The sequence below is a fragment of the Cyclopterus lumpus genome, chromosome 1, assembly GCF_009769545.1.
Source record: "Cyclopterus lumpus isolate fCycLum1 chromosome 1, fCycLum1.pri, whole genome shotgun sequence".
NCBI classification, from domain to species: Eukaryota; Metazoa; Chordata; class Actinopteri; order Perciformes; family Cyclopteridae; genus Cyclopterus; species Cyclopterus lumpus.
The window spans coordinates 10,060,050-10,085,246 of NC_046966.1; the positions used below are offsets into that span (position 1 = coordinate 10,060,050).

Below are 25,197 nucleotides of genomic sequence, written 5' to 3' on the forward strand. Positions count from 1 at the left end.
TGTGTCAAAGAAAGCGACCACTATGATGAAAGAACTGTGAGTGTGGTCGACACCCCGGGAGTCTGTGACAAGGCGATTACAGAAGACCGGTTGAAAAGGGAAATAGAGGAAAGCATCAATCTGTTTTACCCCGGACCACACATATTCCTGCTGGTGATCAGACTGGATGCACGCTTTACTGAAGAGGAGAAGAAAGCTGTCAAGTGGTTTGAAGACAACTTCGGTGAGGAATTCTCCAATTACACTCTGGTGCTCTTCACTCGGGGCGACGCGCTCAAGGGGAAGTCCATTTGGGAGTATTTAGGCGAAGATCCTGATCTCAAGGAGTTAATCAGTGTCTATAAAGAAAGGTACACTGTGTTTGACAACACATGCATGGGAAATCGCACTCAGGTGGCTGATCTGTTTGAAAAGATAGACAAGATAGTGCACTTAAATGGTAACCATTATACCAGAAGCATGTACGAAGAGGCCCAGGCAAAGAAGAATTCGAAGGAAAGATGGAGTAAATGTGCAGGCTATTTGAACACTGTATGTACTCAGTTGATCAGTGCAGGACTAGCCACAGCTGTCCCTGTAGCTGGTGCTTTTATTGCAAAGAAAGCAGCAGTTGGATCAATGAAAACGCCTGTAATCTTGGCAGGTGCAGGAGGGATTACAAAAGTAATCGAGTGGTGGATGAAACCTAAAACAGACAGTTGAGTTGTCAAGTCATGATCCTTTAAGGAAACCAGTGAGGTCATTCCATTCATTGCCTTCTTTGAGACACTAAATTCAAATTAGACTTTTTTTCACCAAAGCTGCATTGCATTCCTTCATAATTAATGCATATATATTAATTAATCACAGCTTGCCTGCTTTAAACTGTACATTAACCTTTTATGACCAACTGGTAGCGCCGTAGTAGCACTTTAGTAGCACTTAAATGTCTCTTACTGATAGCACTTTGTAGTTTAACTTTATTGAAGAAATTGTACTTTCTTGATTCTTGTTTTTCTGAGTTTGGACTCATGGTTTAATGCACTTATTGTTAGTTGCTTTGGATAAAAGCGTCAGCTAAATGACATGTAATGTAATCTAATGTAGCTGTATAATGTTGATGCTGTACACTGATATCCTGAATCTCATTTTGTGTGAAGAACACTATTGTAATTGTTCTATTTAAAAGATAGAAATAAAATAATGTGATAAAAGCTTCAAAAAGTGTTGTTGTATCGAGTTTAAATTAGATGGAAATCGCAGTTTGGAAAGCAAATATTCCATCAAAAGCTTCCAGGGCATCAGTGAATTCATAAGACACAGAACCACTGTGGGTCATATTAAAATTGAAAATCTCTTGTAGGAAGATGTGAGCTGGAAAACATACAGTCAGCAACTTCAGTTAACAGGACGCCAGTTAGCCATCAGTGTCAAGTCAAAGCTCCTGTTGATATTCAAAAGAAAAAGGAAAGGAATATACGTTTTATACTTTTTGGTACCAACTACAGGAACATTCACATTCTGCATTAACATGTAATAATGTATTAAATAGTTTGGGACAAATGCATTTTTCAACTGAGAAGAAATCAAAATAAAGGGATGTAAAATGTTGCATTTATCGATCTGCTTGTCTAACTCTTTCCAAGAAGGTATATAAAAAAAGAGTAATTTCCAGAGTGTCAAACTCTTCCTTTCAGTGCAGAAGACACAATGCATTGCATGCATAATAAATAAATATGTAATGATGCCATACAACAACACTCATTCAGCATTACAGGTATGAAAAGGTGTTCTGAACATCATACTCTGCACAGTGGAAAGCTGCCAACATGCTTTTAAGATGACTGCAAGCAAAGAGAACACACTGATCACAGTTGATCCTGGTAACCATGGACATGTTTAACATTATTTAAAGATATTTCAAAACAGAAAGTAACCATAGCCTTGCAGAACAAACATCTGGGACAACTGGTTCTACGGGAACACGGGCATCGCATCAGAAAGGTCACTCCCTGTCTTCCACTCCCCAGACTGGCATTATAATCACTCAACTCTTTTTATAGAGACCATTTCTTCAGTAGAAAGTAGTTCCAATGAAAATAGTTGACAGCACATTGCATTGATTAGGCACAGAAAATGAGATGTTGTTAAACAAAAAAAGGCACCCAGAGGTGTTGCATTAGTTTTAATGTCATCTATTTTCAAAGCGTCTTGCTTAAAAATAAATGTTATTCTTCAATTTGAACTGTTCTATTTATTATTTATTGTTTGCACTACTCCCTCACTCCCACTACCATCGTCTTTGTTTGCACTGTAACTTACCAGTTATATTACTCTTATTGTGTGGCTGAATGAGTGTAATGTAGGTGTAAACTTTGTAAGTATAGTATAGTTTGAGTTGTGCTGTTTTCTATTTTTGTATTCAACTTTTACGCTATTTCTTTTTATACCTATTTTTTTCCAAATATATTCTAATTTACTTTATTTGACTTATTCATACAATTTCTCAGTGTACAATGTGGTGGGCCGACAACAGCAGTTCATTGTGCAGTTCCGTATTGTGTCGTGCAATAAGGATTACCATGATTATCAATGAAGGGGACATGTCAGTAGAAAAGTGCCACATTTCCATGAAAAGTTTGTGCCAAATTTGAGATTATGGTGTCAACTGCTTTCCACCTAAACTATTTAAATGTTTTGAACCAGCTTTCTGAAAGTTAGAGTTTCATTTTCCATTTGATCAGAGAGAGAGAGAGAGAGAGAGAGAGAGAGAGAAAGGTTAATAATTGCACAGACAGAGCTAGTGGTTCAAAGTCTGGTTTGACTTCATTTTCTACAACACAATGGATTCAACCTCAATAGAAGGTGAGTGTCTTTACTTGTAGGAATATACTGTAGTGCAGACTTTTTGCTCTTCTTATGTGAGCTGACCCAAAAGCTCTCAGAAGTTCAACTGAAGTGTCTCTCTGTCTTTTTGTCCACAGACTGCAGCTCTCCGGTTGTCAGGGACCTGAGGATTGTCCTGCTGGGGAAGACTGGATCAGGAAAGAGTGCAACAGGGAACACCATCCTGGGACGAGAAGCTTTCACCTCAAAGATCTGTCCTTCTTCTGTGACACAGACATGTGTCAAAGAAAGCGACCACTATGATGAAAGAACTGTGAGTGTGGTCGACACCCCGGGAGTCTGTGACAAGGCGATTACAGAAGACCGGTTGAAAAGGGAAATAGAGGAAAGCATCAATCTGTCTTACCCCGGACCACACATATTCCTGCTGGTGATCAGACTGGATGCACGCTTTACTGAAGAGGAGAAGAAAGCTGTCAAGTGGTTTGAAGACAACTTCGGTGAGGAATTCTCCAATTACTCTCTGGTGCTCTTCACTCGGGGCGACGCGCTCAAGGGGAAGTCCATTTGGGAGTATTTAGGCGAAGATCCTGATCTCAAGGAGTTAATCAGTGTCTATAAAGAAAGGTACACTGTGTTTGACAACACATGCATGGGAAATCGCACTCAGGTGGCTGATCTGTTTGAAAAGATAGACAAGATAGTGCACTTTAATGGTAACCATTATACCAGAAGCATGTACGAAGAGGCCCAGGCAAAGAAGAATTCGAAGGAAAGATGGAGTAGATGGGCAGGCTATTTGAACACTGTATGTACTCAGTTGATCTGGGCAGGAATAGCCACAGCTGTCCCTGTAGCTGGTGCCTCAGCTATAACCATGAGACTAGTGTTAATGTTCACTGGTGCAGGTATTTCTAAAGTCTTCGAGCAGTGGGTGAAACGCTAAACAATAGACAGCTGAGAAACTTACGGGGTCATAACTTTGATTGTCGTTTCATGTACACATATGGTTTTGCAAAACTTCATATAATTTCTTACATGCATGCATATTTGTCACAGCTTGCCTGCTTTAAGCGATAAATTAACCTTTTATGGCCAATCTTTTAAATGTTGATAGTTTAACTTCTTATCCGTAATATTATTGTCCGGAGAACACTAATGTAATTGTTCTGTTTGATTTGTAAGGGTGTAATGTATTTTATTTTGCGACTGTTATTGTGGTCCAACTGGTTCTCTAAGTTTTGCATTTCACTCTAATACTGAATTGTACAGTGAAAGCTAAACCTTAATCTTTGAACTCAAAGTTCAAAGCACTCTGAATATGCTTGTGAAATCCAGTAATCACTCCAATCATAAAAGGCTTTCATTGTTTAGTGTGAATGTCTAACCTGTAGCGTGCATTACTTATTGATGTACAGGTTTTAATGTAAAGGTGACCCATATAAAACAAGAATATCAAATCATCACAAATGGGAAATACCGCATGTCACAAAATGTAAATGTTACAATACATTTTGGCTTTTAAATGGAAATACAGTATTGGATTTGTCCTGCTTCAGTATCCAATTTGAAAACACGACCCAACTCTGTCCTCTAGTGGACAAAGAAGTAAACCTGAGGGGATTGTTTCTTTCAGATATAAAGGCACAAAGAGAGGAGGTTGCCATTCTTGGGCTAAAATATTAATGTGACGGATGCAAACCTGAATTATTTTCACATATGTAATGAAAAGAAAAACTACTTAACAAAGAAAACGATCAAAAAGTTTGGAACCATGTGAAAACTGTCAATCTTAGTTCCCTAATGCATTTTATTCATGTATTTTTCTTTCTTTTATTATCATAATGGATGAAGACTTAATCTGCCAGACCTGCGAAACGTATGAAGCAAACAAAGCAAGCTAAGCACTGAATAATGCATTTCAAGTACCACAAAGGTCTTACTCAAATCAGCTATATGTCTACTAGTTTGTTATCATTGTGCAAACAGTTTGTGAAGAAATGTAATTCAGCTTCATCCCGACATTTCAAAGCAAAAGTACCCTTAATTTGATTCACACGTGGATGACTCCAGCTCATCATTTCAAGGACTTTTTGGTCATTGTGCGCAGATGTTATGTGCTGGTGGCCGGCAGGGATGCGCTGGCAGTATAGTGAGGCGTTTGCTTTGTTAACAATGCCTCCTCAGTGAAATGTGATCGGCCAGCGGACGTTTACCATTGTCTCCTTGTTTCCTTTCGGGATGTGAGCTAGTAATGTTACTAATAATAAAGCAAGGCCAACAACCGATCACAGTTTAAATAAGGAGCATTAGGATATTCTGTTCTGCAATTATCACAAGTTATGAATGTATAAACTGTGTAAAAATACTGTACTTAAAAACGTTATGAGATCTATAGCACAATATCTCAATACATTCTAACGGTATGTTTATTAGGGATCTCATAGTCAGGACCTGGGTTTCATTTATAAGCTCCAAACAATAAATGAATGAAAAGAAAACCAAAAGAAAACGCATTTCATACCGTTTGTTTACTGTCAGCATTAAAATCACATACTTCTGTTATTGCAATGTTGCGTCAAAACTTAATACTTTTGGAAGCAGAATGCAGAAAAGGCCAAAACAACACCATTCACTGATGATCTCGAAACAGTAAATAGTAATGTGTGCAATACTTCTACTGTATATTCAGGGTCACATACTGCAGATGTCCTTGTCACTTGCCTCCCACATTTTTAAACCGGAACACTTGCTTTGGCTTTGCATCGTATGCCCTTCCATAAGCAAAAGGCGGCTAAACCACAAAGCACAGCCAAGACGAGCACAGGAGCTCCCAGAGCCAAAGCCACCGTGGTGTCGGCTCCCACGGCTATAATCACGCCGGCCGCCACCAACAAAACAGCAGCAGCTGAGGCCACGCGTATATTCTTTCTTTTAACCTTTTTCTCCTTTTCTCTCTCTTTCTCATTCTTCTCCCTCTCTGCGTCCCACATTTTCCTCTCCTCCTCTTTCTTCTCTTCCTCCTCTTGTTGCTTCCGCTCCTCCTCCTCTCTCAGCTTCCTCTGGGCTTTCTCATACAACTCGTTGGTGTAGTGTTTCCCCCCGTTATCCTGTATCATTTCCTTAATCATGGTGACCAGGTCTTTGACCTGCACCTGGTCCTCTGTGTCGTTGTTGTTGAAAGCATGGTACCTGCGTCCAAATGTAATGGAGAGTCTCCGCAGCTCCTTGCACTCCTTCAGAGCATTGTCAGCTTTGGCCTGATCTTTGCATGTAAACAGCATGATGGTGTACATGGAGGCATCGTCTCCGAAGTTATCCTGGATCCACTTCACAGCGTTTCTTTCCTCCTCGGTGAACCGTACCCCGAGCCGGATCACCAGTAGGAAGGCGTGTGGGCCGGGCACTGACATCTTGACGCACTCCTCTATTCTGGTTTTTAATTCTTCCTCTGTGATGCCTGTGTCAAACAGACCCGGAGTGTCGATCACCTGGACCGCCGTCCCGTCCACTTCCCCGCTCTGTGTCTCACAGTGTTTGGTCACAGACTCAGGGCTCGGGTCCTCTTTGAAGGCGGCTCTTCCAAGAATGGTGTTTCCTGATGCACTCTTGCCTGATCCAGTCTTGCCCACCAGGACTATCCGCAACACTCCGGACAAATCCAGAGCTGTAACAGCAGAAGCACAATGAATGCTGAGTTCTTTAAAAGGCAACCTGTTGAGGTTTCGACCATAAGTAGCTACATAGAGCAATGCTTTTCCAATGCACAAAGAAGCACAACTGGTGGCAGTAATGTACAAGAAGTAAAGCGCATGTGCCATACATGTAACATGTAAACCACGGATGTAGTAAGAGACAACTTTGTCCACATAATGTAGAATTAAAACTGCACACTCTTATTTTTTATTGTAATGGAAGGAACATTTTATTATTGGCCATTGAAAACATTATGGGGTGCAAAAAGTTAATGACGAGTAGAGTAAGTCTACGGTTATAGATGTTAGAAAATTAAAGAAAGATTTTAGTTTTGTACATTTTTCAAGTAATATTAGAGAGGAATAAACACCAGATAAAAGGTAGTTTTGCAACCTTAACGTGTTATGTGTTATCTAAAAGCATTAATATTCCTTGTACTTGCATTAATAAAGCCATTATTAACAATCTGTGTAAAGTGTTTCTTTGTTAGTAGGTGGTATACAGATATGAGAGATAATGAATGAGCATACCGTCAACGTTATTCAGACCACACCCATCAGACCGAGGGAGAGTTTGCTGTTTCTTTTCTCGCAGTGGTATTGCTGTGAAAAGAAATAATACAATAGATACACACACAAAAAAGTACACTATTAGTCAATGACATCATTATCAAGGTCTACGTTTGTATGATGTCCCTCTTGTGCCCATTCTAGCGTCACAGTGTCCCAGCGTCACAGACGGTGTTGCATCTCACAGAAACCAGATCACGGCTGTTTTGTTCAAACACAAGTCACATCGATGGTCTTACCTTCAGCCATTACTTCAGATGTATATTTTCCAGTTCCCTCCTGGCCAAATGTGTTGTTCCAGGCCCGAGTTGTGAGCTTAGACAAGCTCTGTGGCTTCGCTCTAGACGTTAGCATTCTGGGAAACTTCTGGAAGTCAGTTGCTCGGGGGGCTTCCTATTTCCTTGTATTGTCTTTAGTTCACATCTGAAAATGTGCATCCCCAAAGAGGCTGTCCAATAGGTTTGTATATGGGCATGGCTGCTATATGTTAGAAAGTGCAACCACAACAAGAAAAGTATTTCAAAGTCTTTAATTGATAAGCATTGTCTTATAACCACATTACGAGGCAACCAGAAAGCCTCACATCTAAGCCTAAATATCTTAAATATAGCTGGACAGCTGAAACAAACATATCAAAAAGTCATATACTTAAGGCATATAGCTAGACACTTAATTAAAGTATCAAATGAGTTTGTGGAAGATAAATGGAAGAGTAAACTACTGAAAATTAATATTATATTTATTTTATCAGCAGACATGTTTTTGACTCACAACCTTTTACTACATGTTGTTACTTAAAGGGCTCCATATAGACACACGCAGCACCAATGGCATTATTTCAATCACTTACCTTTGTGTTGGTGTTGGCAGAGAGCAGTTTCACCACATAACGTGATCAGCACAAGCATAATCAGCACAAGCAGGGTGCAAGCTGGGATCCTCCAGACCTCTCTGGAACAGGTATCTGTAGGTAAAAAATATATATTAAAGCAAATAATTGCTTTGATTAAAACAAAAATGACCAATTAAATTGTGCCTTAAGTTGTTTGGTTATATAATGAAACAAGCAAAGCACTCTTCTCACATTAAAACAGATATGTGTTAAGTGTTTCCTCAGACTGTTTTACCGCACAACAATCAGACAACAGCAAACTGTCTAAAAACAATGATGTTGAACTGTTCTAGGTTCCAGGTTTCACTTTTAGCATAGCTAAATTTAATGTAATTTTCTCAACATAAAGTACTTTTAGAGCAATTATGCATACATGTTCATGTTAGAGAGTTGGGCGCCAAAATCTGCTGGCAGGTGTTTGTGTGTGTTTGTTTGTGTTTGTGTTTGTTTGTGTGTGTGCTTGTTCCATCATTATCATTTACATTCTCTATCACTTGCGTGACAAGCCACCTGCCTCCTCTCATCTTTATCTCCGTGGCATGATCTCGCCCCAGCTGCTGTGAACTAGTGACTGATTGGAGTGTTGACAAGCAAACTCTCCGAACACTATAGGTGTAGACATGCTCATGTTGGAAGTCATAGAAAGTCCTGAAACGTTGGTGATTACATTAGTGGTGGAGGTGCCGGTCCAATACTGGCTGTGTGCATCAGGAGACCCGAATTCATAGTAGAGGCTTTTTCCTGGATGAACATTTTACAAACTAGCTTTTACAAAGTATAGTTGGATATAACCATATACTTTATGAGACCAAGGTCTCAACAAAATGATGGAAACTACTCAAAACACCGTTGAACATCAGTGAAAGGGAAGATACTTTTACGTAAACAGGGCATGAACGCTCAAACAGTTTGTACAAATACAGCATCCATTTATCTTCCTCCTGAGCTCGCAGAATGTGAGTAACAAAAAGAAAAGCGATGCATCGCGTTCGTAAAACTGGGGGGTTGTGCAGCCTCAGCAGAAGAACAATATTTCCTGTAAAGGACAAGGCCGAGTAGAGAAACAGCGTCACGTTTCAGTTCACCTAAAGAAGCCTGTTATCCTACTTGTGTGCATGTGCCTGCAGGTGTGTATGTGTGTGTGTGTCTGTGTGCCTGTGTGTGTGTGTGTGTGTGTGTCTGTGCATTGATTGCTATAACAATGAAGGACTGCAATGTGAACTTCCAATCACGCAACAGCAGAAAACATAGACGCATAAACTTTTATCAATATGTCAAGAAACACAAAACATTAACTCCTCAGAATAATTCAAACAAACTACTAATGAGAAAGAAGATGAAAATAAAGTGTGAACTAATTTTTTAACAGATGTGACTTTGATTTGTGGTAAACCTGCCCTGTTATCTTCACCACTTAGGGCCTTAAACAGGTACAGCAACAGTAACTCATAACTCTCTTCGAGGCTTAGTGAACAGTCAAGTGTCATTTTAATTGTATCTTAATTTACAACTGCATGATACATTATCATTTTTCTTGTTGGTGAGTTACACTACACAGGATAATACATATATACATATTATATATTATATATATATATTGTATATAATATATACATTTTAGTGGATATTATTTTGCATTCTTTTTGTTTAAAATAATAGTTTTTCTCTGAGGTGCCCAAATATCCCTGAGCCTCTGCCTCCGCTCGGTTGTGTGGCTTTCAGGCGTTGTGACTCACATTCGCACACCACACATCTTTATAATGGCACCCAATTAGAGCTCTGTGAGAAATGAAACTACTCTCACTGTTCTCTTTTTAGAATCACACACGGGCTCTCGCAAGTGACATGGCGTGATTATCACGTTTAATGCGTAACGAAGAGATTTAAGAGTTGGCACTATCACTATTTTTAGGTGACACTGTGCACGTGTGGCATTATCAATCCTTTTATTATTGCACTGTTTAATTTTCTTTTCTTTTTACAAATGCTGCTAGTAAGGATCATGTGAGGTCTAGTAAGTGTAAAGACTGAGTGGGCTGAATATACACTTAAAAGCAGTGGCCATGGAAACGCTCTACCTCCAGCTAGAGGAGCGAACGGCCTTTGCAAAGTGCAGCACACACAGAAAAACATCCAGTTCATTAACAACTACTGCAAGGTGTATTTGTTATTACCACCAAGCTATCAAAATGAATGGTGGCCACAGACATTATACACTGTAATGTAACTTTTATTCATTTATGTATACGTTTGGAGTTGCATCCTATCTTGGCGCTACAAAGCTTCACTAATCTGATTGTTCAGGATGTAATTGGGGCTGTGGTATTCTGGCAACATACGCACACACACACACACACACACACACACACACACACACACACACACACATATTTGCACACACAGAGATAAAAAGTAGAGTGGGCGAGAGAAGTTGCTATCTAATATGAATATAGAGTATGCAACAGTCATACAATGATGAAGTTCCTGACTCAACATCCTCCTACGTTCTCCTTCACAGTTGAAAAGATAGCACACACAAACACACACACTTAGACATAGATAGATAGATAGATAGATAGATAGATAGATAGATAGATAGATAGATAGATAGATAGATAGATAGATAGATAGATAGATAGATAGATAGATAGAGATAGATAGATAGAGATGGATAGATAGAGATTATACATACATACATACATACATAATTAATTAAATATGATTATATTCTAATTTTTTTATATATTGTGCATTTTTTATATTTAATATTACTTTATGTATAAATGTTGCTGTAGCGAAACAATTACCCTTTGTGGGAATAATAAAGTAACTATCTATCAATCTACATACATACACATATAAACATACATATACATACATACAAACATACATATATACATACATACATACATACAATACACAGCTTCTTGGGTAAATAAACAATAGCCATTATGATATCAAAAAAATATCTTTATTTGAAAACATCATCTCAAGTGCATTAAATTACACAATGATACTGCATTATATTATGTACAACATGGACATCAGTGCTTTATTCCTTGTTTTTATCTGCTCTGTAAACTTGGTCTCAGACTGTGATTCTCTCATTGAATCCGACATTTTTCCAGCGCTTTGCCCGGCTTTCTTGCGGTATGTGACCCAATAACTTGTCGGAGATCCGTGCTAAAACTCGGCCGACGGGCCAGTGGGTACAGAGCACCGCAGGCTTCATCGCGCCCCGGGGCCTGACAGCCCCTCCCCGGCACACGGCCTGTGCGCATTGCCTGGTAGGAACTGAGGGAGAGTTTGCGATGCTGAGACGGGCCAGTTTCAGCCGGAAGCCCGCCTAGCGTTGCCAAAGTTTCAAAGACTTCCTCTAAATTCGTGCTTTCCTTAGCAGATGTTTCAAAATAGGCACAGTCGTCACCGAGTACTTGGAGCACCTCGGACTTAGATATTCCTCCCTCAGACTTCAGGGTATCCACCTTGTTGGCGCAGACCACCAGCGGAACCTGCGGCTGTGCGCACTGCTCCGCCGCAGAGGATTTGGTGAGCTTGGATTTAGCCGCCAGGATCTCCGATCGCAGGGCGCACACCTCGTCGAAAGAGCTCCGGTCATCTAGACTGAATACTAGGAGAAAAATGTCTCCTGCAAAGAAGAAACAAAATCTATTATTTTTTCTCTAATCGTTGACATTTTTACCCATGAATTATTCGAGAGAGAATAGCATTTACGCACACACATCTATATGAATTGCAACGACTCTTCTATTGTGACAAAAAAATCAAATGACAAGCGTTTGTAAGTTTCTGCAGACATAGTGAGCCAATACGCACCAGTGAGGATAGACAGCCGCCTCTTGGCTGGGAAATCCCTTTCCCTGGACGCGTCCAGCACGTCAATTTGGTAAGTCTCTCCGCGGATACGAAACAGTTTCCTAAGGAAATCCTCGGAGGTGGGACTGTACTCCTCCACAAATCCGTCCGTAAGATATCTTCTCAGGATGGAGGTCTTGCCGACCCGCGGCGCACCGAGGACCACGATGCGCTTACAGTTCTGAGGCTTGGTCGGTGCTTGCGCTTGGCCAATTTGGCGCTGCCGGGTTTGCCCGTGGAGAACCAAAGCTGCCAGATGATCAAGTGGGGATCTCTTGCAGGGATGACTGCTGTTGGCTGTGGACAGTTGCCTTACGGCTACATCTGAGCGCGTCTTCTTGTCCTGTTTCCACTGAGACGAGGCCACTTTAAGTATCCCCAATCCCATTTTAATTCCCGATGAACTCAGATGCTGCGACGCGTTTTTGTATGCCAGTAAGACTCTGGAGGACCCGGCGCACTGGCCGTCCATATTACCATGAAACTGGGGACCATCAGCGGTGGAACTGCTGAGCTGGTGCGCAACCGGGATGGGGGTGGTCTGTGTTCCGGTGGAGATGCTGCCTCCATCCATCGTTTTAATATGATGTTGGCCCTTGGCTACACGCAACATAGTGGGCAGAATCTGCGGTCTGACTTTTCATAGTCACACTCAAGCTTTCTCTGGCGCTGAGGCTGATGTCAGTTGTCTTTATATAGGCCATCCTCAACCCAGTGATTCATCCGCGTCACGCTGACTGACAGAGCGGGTCGATTTGTTCCTCAGGAGAACACCGTGTTGACAAAACTCGATGCGGACTATACCACTGAGCATAGACCACATACCATGTTTACCATGTTTCTGAAATCCCATGATAACTTCAAGTGTGTGTCAAATTTGATTATATGTCCTAAATTATTGGGATTATTATGTTGACATTAGTATTGCTATAGGCTATTGTATAAGTACATTAGCCTAACTTGTTAGGTCTACATTTTGTGTTCCCATACTCACTCCCCGAAATAAGAAAGAAGGAAGGAACTCGTTCAACTCTTTTAGGTGTTATCGAGGACTTAGGCCTACATATATGTATAAACTACATTGTTCATTGCTCCTGTTCGTTGTCTCTCTTGTGGTGGTGATTTTTATTTATTGTGTTTTTTGTTTCGGTACATTTTTAGGTTTTCAGAAAGAAAAAAATAAGAAAGAAATAAGAAAGAATAAAGAAAGGCTCTTTCGCTGCTCCGTGACGTTGAGGCACCCGTTGCCATGGCTACCACTAGTGAACCCATACTCGGGCTAGAAGTTAGCTTGTTAGCAGCGTTAGCGTGCTGGCTAACCAACGCCACATTCGTTGTCAGGTTGCTTTCACGGCAGTTAGAACACACGAGCTGCAGCGAGTCCCCGAAGATGGAGTTCAGACGTCCCGCAGGTCAGCTCACGTAACTACAACTCCCTCTGTCTGCGTCTTCCCCTCGAAAGATAAGTTCAATGTAGGCTCGCTAACATCTCTCCACCTGTTCACATATTACATTGATGGGTATCACACTCCGAGGTCGTTGCCCCTGTGTGTGTGAAACGTTTCCTCTTTGTAGGCAACGTGTTGGAAGAAGTAACTTTAGCCGCTACTCAGCCAGGAGTTAACGTTACAACTGAGTAACGTTACTTCTTCCAAGTACTTTAGTAAGTTAGTAGTAACACCACAGTGGAGACGCAGCATGGCCTACTTGTTACAGGTACAAGTCCTGCCTACAGTACAGCACTATTAGCAGTAGGCTTCCTAAAGTATAAAAACTCGTACTCTTACTCTTTTTATGAACTATTCTTAATGGGCAAAGTAACTGTAGATTTATCTAACAAATGTCGCATTAGTAAATAAGTACTGACACAGTGGAGTAGAGGTATAAACTAGTATTAATGGAAATGACAAAAGCACATGGGTGTTAGTTGCATTCAATCATTTGTTCATACAATTACAGTGAAAAGCAAATGTGGATGTGATTCCTTGAATGTCGGGAAGAAATACACAAGATCTAAACCAAAAAATAGGGCTGCATCATATGCTTTGGAGAGATTCATTTGTAAAGACATATCAAAGTGCTGCAGCAATTTATTTCCTCAAGGGCCAAGGGCATCTGTTGCCTAGGGCGTCTGTTGCCTAGGGCGCCTGTTGCCTAGGGCACTTATCTGAATAACTGTACTTACTGAGTCTGTGACGGAAAGCATGGAGGAAGTGAGGCACAACACTTACAGAAGAAAAAGGATTAATCATTGTTGGTGTGGCCATGGAAACTATAACCAGGCACTGATAGATACGGAGAAATTAACTGAATTGCATAACCATGTCAGTATTCAAGGTTAATCTCTTTGTCTGTGTGTGTGTGTGTGTGTTTGTTTGTGTGTTTGTGTTTGTGTGTGTGTGTTCGTCAAAAATTTTTAAATTAGGGGATCACAAAAAACATCATGAATTCATGTAATCTCTGTGTGCAGTGATTAAATAAATACTTTGAGGTATTGTAGCACTCTGTTTGACCGAACACAGCATCAAGCACACACAAACTGTTGCCCTTTTCTAACATATGTCTCCTCTCCTCCAGAGAACAATAAGCTAAAAACATCAGAGGAGGATATGCAGGCTCCTGCCATTCACCTACAGGACCTCAATATAGTGAGCCCACTTCATCCGTGCACATTATTTACATTTAGTTGGAACATTTCTTTTTCCCCCCCAATAAAATACAAATCGTGTTTGTGTGGCACCAAGGTTTTTACATTTTAATGCATTTGTATATGTAACTGAGAATGTGATGATGCCTGCAGATTCATATACCAAAGCCACCCAAGGGTCATCAAAAACCAGCGCTCATGGCTTGTGTGCGTAAAACACAGCCAGCTGATGAAGTAAGGGAGGCTGTGCATCCAGTGAAACTGGACCCTTACTCTCAACTTCTGGACTACACAGGTTTTGTCAAATTCCTTTGCCCTCATGGATAATTATAGACTGTACAATAGCTTATTCAAATAGTTCCTGAAGATAAAAAGAGATGTTATCCTAGTCATAATATGCACCCATGTGGCTAAAATAGATGTTTTCTTTTGTCCTATTTTTCTCTTTCCAGGATCGGAAGGGCTTCGATTTGATGACCATGGGATGGTTCTTCCACACAGCATCCTGGGCAGTTTAGAGGATTTCAGAAGTTATCTGGAGGCCAAAGGGAAGACAGAGGTAAAGTCATAAAACATAATGGGATCATGGTGAAAGTTGTTGACATACATCATTTCGAATCTGTCGACCAAAAAAGCTGACAAAACTGACAAATGCATTTCAAATCCATTGACTGTGCTGCGTTTAGTCACTTCTGGTTCCTTCTCCACCATCCAGTGGGCGCAGCGCATCCCAAAGTCCAGGAGATATGATCCATCCGAGGCCCCAGAGACGCATCATTCTGAGGCTGTGGGGAGTGGGCATGGCCTCCCTTCAGGCCACAGAAATGTGCAGTGTAATGCTCTGCAGCATTGGCATACACACATGATGCAGCGCAGGCAGCAGCAGGACTTCTTATCTGGTGAGCTGGTCAGGGAATACAGCAACCTGCTCCAGAAAGTCATCATTCCAGCCTTAAATGTGTTTTATTATGAGTATGTTGTGCTGCTGTGTTTTTTATTCTATTGTTTTTACTGTGGAATTATAGTGTCTTCATGTAGTGTCGGAGCACAAAGGATTTCCCCGTGTTGGAAATAAAAATCATCTGAATCTGAAACTTGTATACAACTGCAAGGATGTGAGAGAAGCCACACTAAACTCACTTACCTGTAGTTTTATAAATATTGATAATAGATCAATACAAATAAAATAAATATATTATAAAAGATTTGAACCTGATTTAGAAAAATAATCTCATACATAATTTAAAATTAGGTTTCTCTTTTTAAGACAATTAACGAGCAAGATATGCGCTCAATTCTCACAACTATTCAATTTATAACATATGCATTAACTTTCTATCTATCTCTTTCTTCATCATCTGCTCCTTTCAACTCTTTCCAGACTTACTCGGCAGGCCAGTCGAAAACTTGCTGATGAACCAAGCTAACCATTTCAGAGAAACTCAGGAGAAGAGGGAGTTTCTAAACCAAGTCATGCCACTCATCCACTCTGGATATGTATTACACATATTTGCTTTCTCTGGTCTTCTGTCATTTGTCGGAATCATATCTCATCTTTGTTATATACATAATTTTACCCCACGTGTGTCCTTACCGTTATTTCTATGGCTTAGGGTTACCGTGTGGGCAGTGAGTTTTGGAGTCTGCCCCACCATTATGGAGATGAGATGAGTGGCATCACAGCCACTCTGACTCAGACAGAGCAGGGCAGACGGGAGCCTGTCACACACGTGGGACAACCGAGCAGCATACACCAGGAATCAGGTACACGCAGACACCCACGCTGTGTCCCATATTGTGTCCTCTGCCTTGTTCTCAAAACTGTTTCTACTGATTGTGCATTCACCTGAAACCCAGTGGTGTCCCTAATTTCACACAAAAATATATGTAAAGTGACAGTTAAGCAGTACAATTTCCCCATCGATGAGAAATCTTTGATAAGCACAGTTGGCATTAAGGGCAATCCCAAAGCATCTTGAAATAAGTTCAGGTTGGGTAAATGTATTCTCTCTGTGGGAAATGTTTTATCCTCAAGGAATAGTTTGTGCTAAGACTCTGCGTCCAGCCTCTCGGACTTGGGCCCAGAGTGCATACCTGCAGCGCCGGTGTCAGGAGCTTGGAGAGGTTCTACGGGACATGGACATGAAAAAGCCGGTAACAAAATATACAAACGGAATAACACTGACTTTAGCTTCAAATAAACACAACTGGTCTTATTTTAGCTTTGCAATAGGCCCTTGCTCCCTCTGATTTGCTGTTTTAAACTTGTAACATTTCCTAATAAATCTGATGGTTGAAAAGGTCAAAAGTTGTTCAACGAGAGCTTAAACAATATATAGGACGAGCGCATTGCAGATACATCAGTATCAGCGCTCATGTTTGCCGTTAAGTAACTAAAAATGAAACATTCCATGGTGGCAACCACAGAAAACAAGGAAAAAATGGAAAACATTATTAGTAAATAGATTATTTTACAAAAGAGAATATCTAAGGCACACATTCTAATAGCATGCTGTTACAGTTGTAATGGCCTTTTGGTTGGTACAGCATTAATCTTTTAGGTAGTGTTCAACATCTTTGTAAAAACACTAAAAATGGGTCTTAGACTTGTAAACTTACACTTGTGTGTATGTACATTTATGTATATTCATGATACATTTCCTTTCCATCAATTTTCTGTCATAACTGCGACATATAATGTATGTTTGAGACCAGCAAAGATTACTTTCAGTTATATCTTTTCAAATGTAAAATGCCCCACATCCTTAAGTTGAACTGCTCTCTCCCTGAGACCCAAGTAAACATAGAAACATGTCAAAGTTGGAGATGTTCATTACCTTTTGGGTACTCTGATGATTGGCTGGTACAACGCCATTGGATCTGTAATGTATGATGCCTCCAGCGATCCATCTGGAGTTATGTTAGAACCGGAAAGTTGTGGCGCCACAATCCAAATCCGATGTTATTCACATTACACTTTATTTTTGGTCTCTCTAACATCGTCCAATAACCTAATTTCACATAACTCATTCAGCACAGATTCAGATCTTTGGTTTGAACCCAAACAACTACTTTATTGGACTACTCACTGGCCAAACACACAGCCCTCTGAAGCTGCTCACACCCACAGGACACTGTCTCTGGAGCTGCAGTCTTCACAAACAGCCTGTGATTATCCAGCCTTGAGCACACTGTTCTGGGTTTCCTGTACAAGGAACAGGACATGAACAAGGCAGACAAGCAGATGCACACGCACGGCCACACGAGTGAACATACGCATGCAGGCACACAGCCTTAAACCTGTTCAAATGCTGTTGTGCCAATATGTGGTGATATATTTCATAACCTGCTAAATGTACATTCAGTCTACACATGCATAATGAGATTATCTATAAAAACACTAGTGCCCACAGTTATGAATTCTGGAGCATGTCCAGTCATAGGCTCTGTTGAGATCTGGGAGGGTGACAGAAAAGAGACTGGTCTTGCCTTGCTGCTCTCTATGCAGTACACACTATCACACACACACACACACACCTACTCACACACACACACACGCACACATCTGTGCTCGTGACATAAAAAAATGGTAGAAGAGTGCTCCATCGTGCTGGTGGCGAATGTGATGCTGAGGTGATTTGGGGTCTGAATTACCTCCTGAGAAACACACCGACAGTAACAGATTGTTCTGTCAGCATCTGACTTGTCCAGGAGTTTGTGACATACGTGTAAAGGGAGAGAGATGGTTGAGAAAAGGTGAGCTGTTTGAGCTATAAATAAAGAGAGAGGGAGGTAAGTAGACGGGGAGGAAGAAGTTGAAGAAAGTAAAGCCTCCGATGTTACTTAAAAGTACGTTAACGTTTGAGCCTCAGGAAGAGGGGGAGAACAGTACATGTGTATTGTTTGTGTCTCTCTGCCAACTGGACGGTGTGTTCCTCAACACCTCGTCTTTTACTCTCGCTGCACTCTCTGGATGCGCGTGGAGAGGACAGGTGTATCCTGAAAATCTGAATGTTGAATGGACATACAAAGCAGACCACTTTGTTCACGACCACCATTCTGTGTCACTTTGATTACAGGAAATCAATGGACTGGAGGTTATTGGCTCGAGCGAGCCATTCACTCTTGTCTCAGTGGGTCGTGGTCCCCTCCTGGAGAAGGAGGAAGAGGAGAACGAGCACGAGAAGATGAAGAAGGAGAACCTGTAAGCTGTGATTTACTGATTTCAAAGGCACAAAAAAATGCAATGAGTGAATCAACGATCAATTCAATGTTGCAATAATTAAGTTGGTATATCACATGTGGCCAAGTTGTTTACCATATATTTCAGAAAAGAATATCTGGATATATTTTCCATTAATGTGGGACTCAGTTGTCCTCAATTTTAGAATTTTACATGTACTTCAAATTCATGTTGTGAAAATGGTCTCTGTTGTCACTGGTCCTCACACTTCGCCTGGCTGAGAGCAGCTTACTGATGCCAAGCTTGAACATTTCTATTTGGAGAAGAAACACTTGACTGCATAATGGCACCTTAGGGCTCTCCTTTGGGAGGTGGGCAGTCTAGTTTCTAGCTTGTGGGCTGTGTCCTTTGAAGGATCCAGCGCCTGAGCCGGGACACGCCGTATGACTGACTGGAGTACTGCTGTCTCATTGTCTTCTACAGCGATCCACTGGCACACTCTGATGATGTACGGCCAGATGCTCTGCTCATTCCTGCCTTGAGATTCTGTGGTCAGCTTGCTAGCTGGACTGGAAACTCTACCACTAACCAGGTACGGAACAACCTTTACAACGAAGGTTGGTTGGTGTGTATGAATGTCAAATCACGACATGTTACAGGTTGCCCTGATTTATGTTTGTTTCTCCAGTTACAAACAGAATCCTGCACACTGTCTAACTTCCAAAAGAACATTTATGTTAAGTGCTAGACCTTCATTAGGCAAATGATTTGTAACAATAAGAAGCCATCTTAAATAGAGAGTAGCTGCAAGTCTGCAACCCGTCCCACATGTCATACCTCACATGCAATAGGAAGGCATAAATACAAGACCATTTACTCTATGGCAATCACCAATATCATTCCTCCACAATAAACACCAAAGCAAACACTTAATCAATGTATAGATATGTAAAACTACAATAATCAAATGTACCTCTATCCAATCAAGGCTACATGCCTAAAATAAGAAGGTCCCTATCAATTGATACTACAAGTCCCAAGAGGCAATTTCAGTCATCATTAGTAGATGAACCTGGCCGCTCTACTGCTGCCCCAAGCAGGTCTGTATGCCTTGACTGTATTTTGTCTACACTGTCACAGACCAAGTGATCCCTTATGATTTCCCCCCTCTAAAAATTAGAAGAAAGTTCAGGCCGTACTGTAAGAAAAGACAGTATTTTATTTATTTGTACATCAATCTTATTGCAGTCGAGTGGACCAAGTAATGAGTGATACATGTGACTCACATACTTGATCAATCTACGGTGCTGGGTGCCCATGTTGTGCAAATCAGATCCTCATATCAACAGCCTTCTCCATACAGTCTGAATTTTAAAAAGACTTAAGCTAACAACAAAGTGTTTTTTGTTGTTGTTTTTTATCAATGTCAATGTGCTTTGATTTGTGTCACCTTCTCTCTCTCATTCGCTTATTGACCAGGGAGAAGTAGGACTCAGTGCCACCTTAATATTTGAGGCCCCGACTGGTGAAAGAGCCTCTTCGCACCTGGATCTGCACAATGAGGGCAGCACAGCCATCTTCTACAGCTGGGAGCAGCTTCCCGTGCCACACAGCTTTCCTTTACTGCGATCACAAACAAAGAGTCTGCACTTCTACTTCAACTCATCCTCTGGTACACACAAACATTACCAGACACCTGCTGCCTAACCCTAACCCCACTCCATACGCTGTTTGTCCCTGTCAGACCATCATACTGTATCTTTCAACCAGTATAGCAACGCGCCTTCCTGCTTTACATTTTTGCTTCCTCTCCCATCCAGGTGTGATTCGTCCAGGTGACGCCCAGCGGGTTGAGTTCATATTTAAATCCCAGGAGCCAGGCATCAAAACTGAACGATGGCAGCTCAACACCCACCCTGTGCTGCTGCAAGGAGCCTCCATGCAGGTCACACTGAGAGGAGTGGCTCTGTACCAGGACAACACTGCAGACCAGAGGCTTTTCATAGAGGTGCAATTGACCTATGTGTCTGAAAGTGAGACATGACTCATTCTTAACTCATTCTTTTATTGTCTGTGTCTATGTTGTGTGTGCACGAGCAGACAAAGCTGGAAGAGATAGTGAAGGTAAAACTGTGTCTGTCGATTGTGGATGAGGTGCTTTGGGGAATCCGCACCCCAGAGAGACCCAGCTCTCCGGCAGAACTCTACATCACTGAAGAGCAAGTGTTTTTGGGCAAATACCCCAAGGTAATTTCCTTAAAGCATCTTACACTTATCTTAGTCATCAGTGGAGTTTATGTTTTTGTACTATCCTTATGAGTTCAGCATTGCCGGCCGAGAATGATCCTATAAAACAAATATTTTTGTTTCATATAGTTGGAGACACGTTGCTCATCATACATCAGGGTGGCCCACATTCATGTCTCACTGATGTATTAGACATGTTTCTTTGTACAGAGTGTTTGTGTTCAGTCTGAGTGTTTGTCGCACCACCTCATTCAAATAATGGGCCCATTCGCAATGTTGCTCTTTTTGTCATTTCACTGATTATAGCTGCCCCTTGCCAACCTGGATTTTGCCAACCTGCAATTCTATTATTGCCATCCTAATTTATGGTAGCACAATAATAAAAAATAGATAATCACTGATACAATCTTAAACCAGTCCGTGTTGTCTCTAGTACAAAAGAGATTATGTTGCCATGGCAGTGTAATATGAACCTGGCTTTAACTGGGTTAATTAGCAGGGAATATAAAGCACGACTGACTTAAAGGTCTCTTCGGGATAACTATATTGGACAAAAGCAAGAGACTTCGGAGGAAATAACTGGATACAAGAATGCTAAGAGTAACCAAACATGAAATGGAAATATCATCTCTTATTGTAGACAATCTATTTGGGATAAATGGAGGACTTTCATTTAATAGTCACGTGTCATTTCCAAATATTACGATGATTACAGCTCTCTTTACGTGATCACATGTTGTCACCACACAGCCACATATATTCTTCTCTTCCCTTGAGGAGTGATTCAAAATTATAACATGCGTTTATACTCCTCACATAATGAACTGCTCCATGCATTGTTTTAGTTGCAGTACCTTCCTCAGCCAGTGGAGGACCTAAAGACACTGTGGCAAGAAGTGCATCCGGAAAGCACCTGGGACTTCTCTGTCCATACACTCCGACAGGTAGAGAAATAATGTGATGTTATGGTGCTTGATCAAACTCGGTACATGTAAAAACAAATATTCAAGTAGCAGTACATGTAGCCGGTAGATCCACGGGCCTCTTTGAATGCACTGTGCACCCCTCTGTAAAATGGTACACCGTGCAGATGCATCAAAGACGCAACATAACATATTTGTGCATTTGTCTGTTCTCTACTTGAGGTTGTGCTGTCTCTGTGTGAGCAAGAGCCAGCACAGGAGAAGAGCCTGGCCCAGCTCAGCTCCCTGCTTCTGCAACTTTCTGAACCTTCTCAACGTAATCACCACCAGCTAACAGCAGCAGCTTTTGGGTGAGGCATTAGCAGCCTTATTATAGCATCTTGGATCTGTCACATACACACTCGTGATCCACACCTGCACACTTGATGTGGTAAGCATAGTGTGTGGTGCCCCCTGCAGGCAGCAGCTGTGGAGTAAACTGCTTGACACGATGGCTGCTGAGGCCATGAAGCTCAGAAACCTGCAGGGCCTTCCAGAGAAAGACACATGGGTCGATAAAAAGGAGGAACCCCCAAGCTCTGATGCTGGTGAGACTCACAGACTTTCAATCAGACATATATTGGTGAAGATTCATGCTGCATATTGCTGTGTTATTACACCGCAGATGTGGCTGATAACAAAGGTGAGAAGAGTGAGAACAAGGGAGGAGCAGCTGCTCCAGAGGGGAATGGGACGAGGTCCAGAATTAAAGATGACAACCAATGGGAGTCCCACTCAGCTTTAACTGAAAAATCAGTGGAGGTGAGGGGAGAAAAGGTATATGTGTTTGTGTAGCTGGCTCACTTTTAATGTGCTACTATAAATAGTTTTGCCACTGAGTGGCAGCAGACTCAAATGTGCTCATGAGCATGAATGAAACACAACTTTATGACTTCAAACAAGCTGTCAGTTTGTCATTCATTCATCCGCCAGTCAACACGACAGCTCTTGTTACTATAGACGGCCTCCACACAGCACGGCCACCTACTGCCTGCTTCTCACTACAGCGTATACCTACAATCTGATGTTCTGTTGGTTAGTTTTCTGAAACAATATTTGTAATGTCATGTGTGCTGAGTTCTCTATAACACTGAGGGGTTAGTTTCATTTATAGGAGGAGCACCGTTGTCACTTTAAACAACTGTGTAATCATTTGTGTAATAATACATGTTAGTGTTAGTGAATAATTAAGGCCCTGTATTTATACACAGTGTGTGTGTGTGTGTGTGTGTGTGTGTGTGTGTGTGTGTGTCACATTCAGTCTTCCCACTAAGTGTAGGAAGCTAGTCCTCTCCATCACGTGTGTTGCCCTCCAGAGAAGTCATTATAGTCGCTTAACAATAATACAGTCGTGGCCATTCATGTTTTTGTATGACTGGTGAAGATTTTTATGCAGATGATTATTATCCTGCACCCATCCCTCCCACTTTGCATCGTATTATTCATGAATCGGAATTTCAGCAACTTTTCTTAATAGGGATACTGACTGTGTTGCTCAAATACAGAAGAGAGGATGCGTCCTGGGGGCTCAGTTGGTCATAACATAAATCATGTTTTGGGTGTGAATCTGCCCCGGACTCGTTATGACATCTCTCCCCGAATGGTTTGTGTCCCCATTGTCAGCCACCGTCGTCAAAATAGAGAGAGGTACATTTAAAATGTAGAAATGGACTAGAGACGCAGAGTCTTGACTGTGTGTCTGTGTATTTGTGCTGGTTGAGTCATAGTTAAGGTACCGCCTATTACTCACAGGGAACCATGGTAACAGGACAGTGTGAAAATGTACACCTGCTCTCCAACTGTGCATCCAGAGTGTGAATTAATAGCAGACCAGTCCAAGCCATCTGTGGTCCACGTATACACGCACACAGCTATACATTACCTCAAACAGCACATGACATCTAATATATTAATCACTGACATAGGATTGCTTACCAGCCAGCTCGTTGTGGACATTTGACCGTACTGAGTGCTCAGTAAAAGCCGTCATGCATTAGTGAGTCTGTGTTCTGTCGTACAGGACAGCAAAAAGAAGGGGAAAAGAAGGGAAGTGGGGAAACCCACTCAGGAAAAGCAAGACAAGAAAACGGCCTCGCTGACTGCTATCCTCCCAGACAGCGTCAGTCCGCAACCTCCGAATGTAGAACTGGAGGGCGTTTACACACCGCTCCTGCACACAAAGGCAAGTCTTTGAATTATCTTACAGATTTTACTTTAAAGGGGCTCTCACAATAGTTCAGCATACTCATCATGAGGAATACTAACCTGTGGCAACAATTGGGTAATATCTGTTTTGAGAATATTTCTAAAGTTTGTGAAAGTTACCCTGATGATGTCATCAAGGTTAACTCAGGTCGGGTTTGAGACTTTTAAAGTCTGCTTTATACAAAAGACACTGTCCGGCTGCATGGAAAATGTAGGATTCTTTGTTGTGGAGCTTGATCCATACTAGACATTAAAAGTCATGGTCTCTACCTCTTCTTCTTTAATTTTGACCTGTTGTCTCTCGTGAGTCCCCCAACTTTATGAAGCACTAAATCTGTCAAGTACATCCTCTAAATACATTCAACGATATGTATCTGACAGGTTTACGTGCTGATGGAAGACCTAGTGGACAACCTGTGTGACCATATGGATGCGCTTGACGAGGGAGATGAACAGGACACGTGAGAGACAGGCAGGAGCCCACCAAGCAAATGTACTTCAAACGTGTCGCAGAGGATTCCCGAATCTCTTGTTTGTACCCTCTTTCCTTGTGAAATCAATAAACGGATTACTCTTCCGGCGCAGTGGATGCGCGGTAATATTCGTCATGTGTCATTCACACTCTCACACTCGATAGTCGGTTAACAGGACCGCTGACTCTGCACGCCAAGCGCCCCCTTGCCTGCCTCTCCATACACGCTCACCGCTGTGATCGTGCATGCTGCATGCGTGCGTGGCCTGCCGGGGGCCGTATGTGCGCGTGTGGATGAGGCTGCCCGTGTGAGTGAGAGAGAGGGAGCGAGTGAGCCGTGTGCTGTGGCTTATCCTCGTCCTATGCGGATTGCACCACTGCCTGCCCGAGCGGCTCGCATCGTCAGGGTACAGGCCGGGGTTCAGACGGCGACATTCCCATTCAAGGAAACACGCACTGGTCGGCTCCTCTCGCGCTTTGCCGGATATAGCAGCGGAGGGGAGAATCGTGGTCGTCCTGCTTTGCTGATCCCAGCGGAGGGGATATTATCGGGACTCCGTGGGGGTGGGGGGGGGGGGGCTGGAGGGGAGGGGGGGGGGGGGGGAGAGAGAGAGGCGAGGAT

The 25,197-nt window shown here is 41.9% G+C and overlaps 5 protein-coding genes across 5 annotated transcripts; 3 read left to right on the top strand and 2 right to left on the bottom strand.

Moving 5' to 3' along the window:
- LOC117739681 (GTPase IMAP family member 4-like) lies at positions 1 to 702 on the top strand (the record flags this gene model as incomplete). The annotated part of the gene is made up of 1 exon (XM_034546137.1): positions 1 to 702. A coding segment is annotated over one exon (702 nt), but the record flags the coding sequence as incomplete, so codon positions are not given.
- A 2,055-nt stretch (positions 703 to 2,757) lies between these two features.
- Positions 2,758 to 4,028, top strand: LOC117739383 (GTPase IMAP family member 4-like). The gene is made up of 2 exons (XM_034545754.1): positions 2,758 to 2,844; positions 2,964 to 4,028. Exons 1-2 carry the CDS (start codon positions 2,823 to 2,825, stop codon positions 3,770 to 3,772), a joined length of 831 nt encoding a protein of 276 aa, XP_034401645.1. The 5' UTR covers positions 2,758 to 2,822; the 3' UTR covers positions 3,773 to 4,028.
- Positions 4,029 to 5,338: 1,310 nt separating this feature from the next.
- On the bottom strand, positions 5,339 to 7,480 carry LOC117739373 (GTPase IMAP family member 7-like). The gene is made up of 3 exons (XM_034545741.1): positions 7,331 to 7,480; positions 7,053 to 7,124; positions 5,339 to 6,493 (listed from the first exon to the last, which is right to left on the bottom strand). The coding sequence occupies exons 1-3, from the start codon at positions 7,443 to 7,445 to the stop codon at positions 5,562 to 5,564; spliced, it is 1,119 nt and encodes a 372-aa protein (XP_034401632.1). The 5' UTR covers positions 7,446 to 7,480; the 3' UTR covers positions 5,339 to 5,561.
- A 3,607-nt stretch (positions 7,481 to 11,087) lies between these two features.
- si:dkey-27j5.5 (GTP-binding protein Rhes) lies at positions 11,088 to 12,433 on the bottom strand. The gene is made up of 2 exons (XM_034540129.1): positions 11,821 to 12,433; positions 11,088 to 11,632 (listed from the first exon to the last, which is right to left on the bottom strand). The coding sequence occupies exons 1-2, from the start codon at positions 12,431 to 12,433 to the stop codon at positions 11,088 to 11,090; spliced, it is 1,158 nt and encodes a 385-aa protein (XP_034396020.1).
- An 816-nt stretch (positions 12,434 to 13,249) lies between these two features.
- On the top strand, positions 13,250 to 24,568 carry mycbpap (mycbp associated protein). Its single transcript, XM_034546138.1, has 19 exons — positions 13,250 to 13,271; positions 14,437 to 14,507; positions 14,660 to 14,801; positions 14,959 to 15,065; positions 15,222 to 15,405; positions 15,888 to 16,003; positions 16,120 to 16,270; positions 16,542 to 16,660; positions 18,586 to 18,710; positions 19,173 to 19,281; positions 20,169 to 20,361; positions 20,510 to 20,697; positions 20,790 to 20,936; positions 21,782 to 21,880; positions 22,082 to 22,209; positions 22,319 to 22,446; positions 22,524 to 22,660; positions 23,919 to 24,080; positions 24,485 to 24,568. The coding sequence occupies exons 1-19, from the start codon at positions 13,250 to 13,252 to the stop codon at positions 24,566 to 24,568; spliced, it is 2,412 nt and encodes an 803-aa protein (XP_034402029.1).
- The last annotated feature ends 629 nt before the right edge of the window (positions 24,569 to 25,197 follow it).

Bases quoted from the DNA above. Each gene is read 5' to 3' on its own strand.
- si:dkey-27j5.5 (XM_034540129.1), bottom strand. From the start codon at position 12,433: ATGGATGGAGGCAGCATCTCCACCGGAACACAGACCACCCCCATCCCG. The intron at 11,633-11,820 runs GTGCGTATTGGC...TCTTCTTTGCAG, and splicing joins GCGGCTGTCTATCCTCACTG to GAGACATTTTTCTCCTAGTA.
- mycbpap (XM_034546138.1), top strand. From the start codon at position 13,250: ATGGAGTTCAGACGTCCCGCAG. The intron at 13,272-14,436 runs GTCAGCTCACGT...CCTCTCCTCCAG, and splicing joins GGAGTTCAGACGTCCCGCAG to AGAACAATAAGCTAAAAACA. The intron at 15,066-15,221 runs GTAAAGTCATAA...TCCACCATCCAG, and splicing joins AGGCCAAAGGGAAGACAGAG to TGGGCGCAGCGCATCCCAAA.
- LOC117739383 (XM_034545754.1), top strand. From the start codon at position 2,823: ATGGATTCAACCTCAATAGAAG. The intron at 2,845-2,963 runs GTGAGTGTCTTT...TTTTGTCCACAG, and splicing joins GGATTCAACCTCAATAGAAG to ACTGCAGCTCTCCGGTTGTC.
- LOC117739373 (XM_034545741.1), bottom strand. From the start codon at position 7,445: ATGCTAACGTCTAGAGCGAAGCCACAGAGCTTGTCTAAGCTCACAACT. The intron at 7,125-7,330 runs GTAAGACCATCG...TTCTTTTCACAG, and splicing joins ATCTGAAGTAATGGCTGAAG to CAATACCACTGCGAGAAAAG. The intron at 6,494-7,052 runs GTATGCTCATTC...CTGCTGTTACAG, and splicing joins TGGTCTGAATAACGTTGACG to CTCTGGATTTGTCCGGAGTG.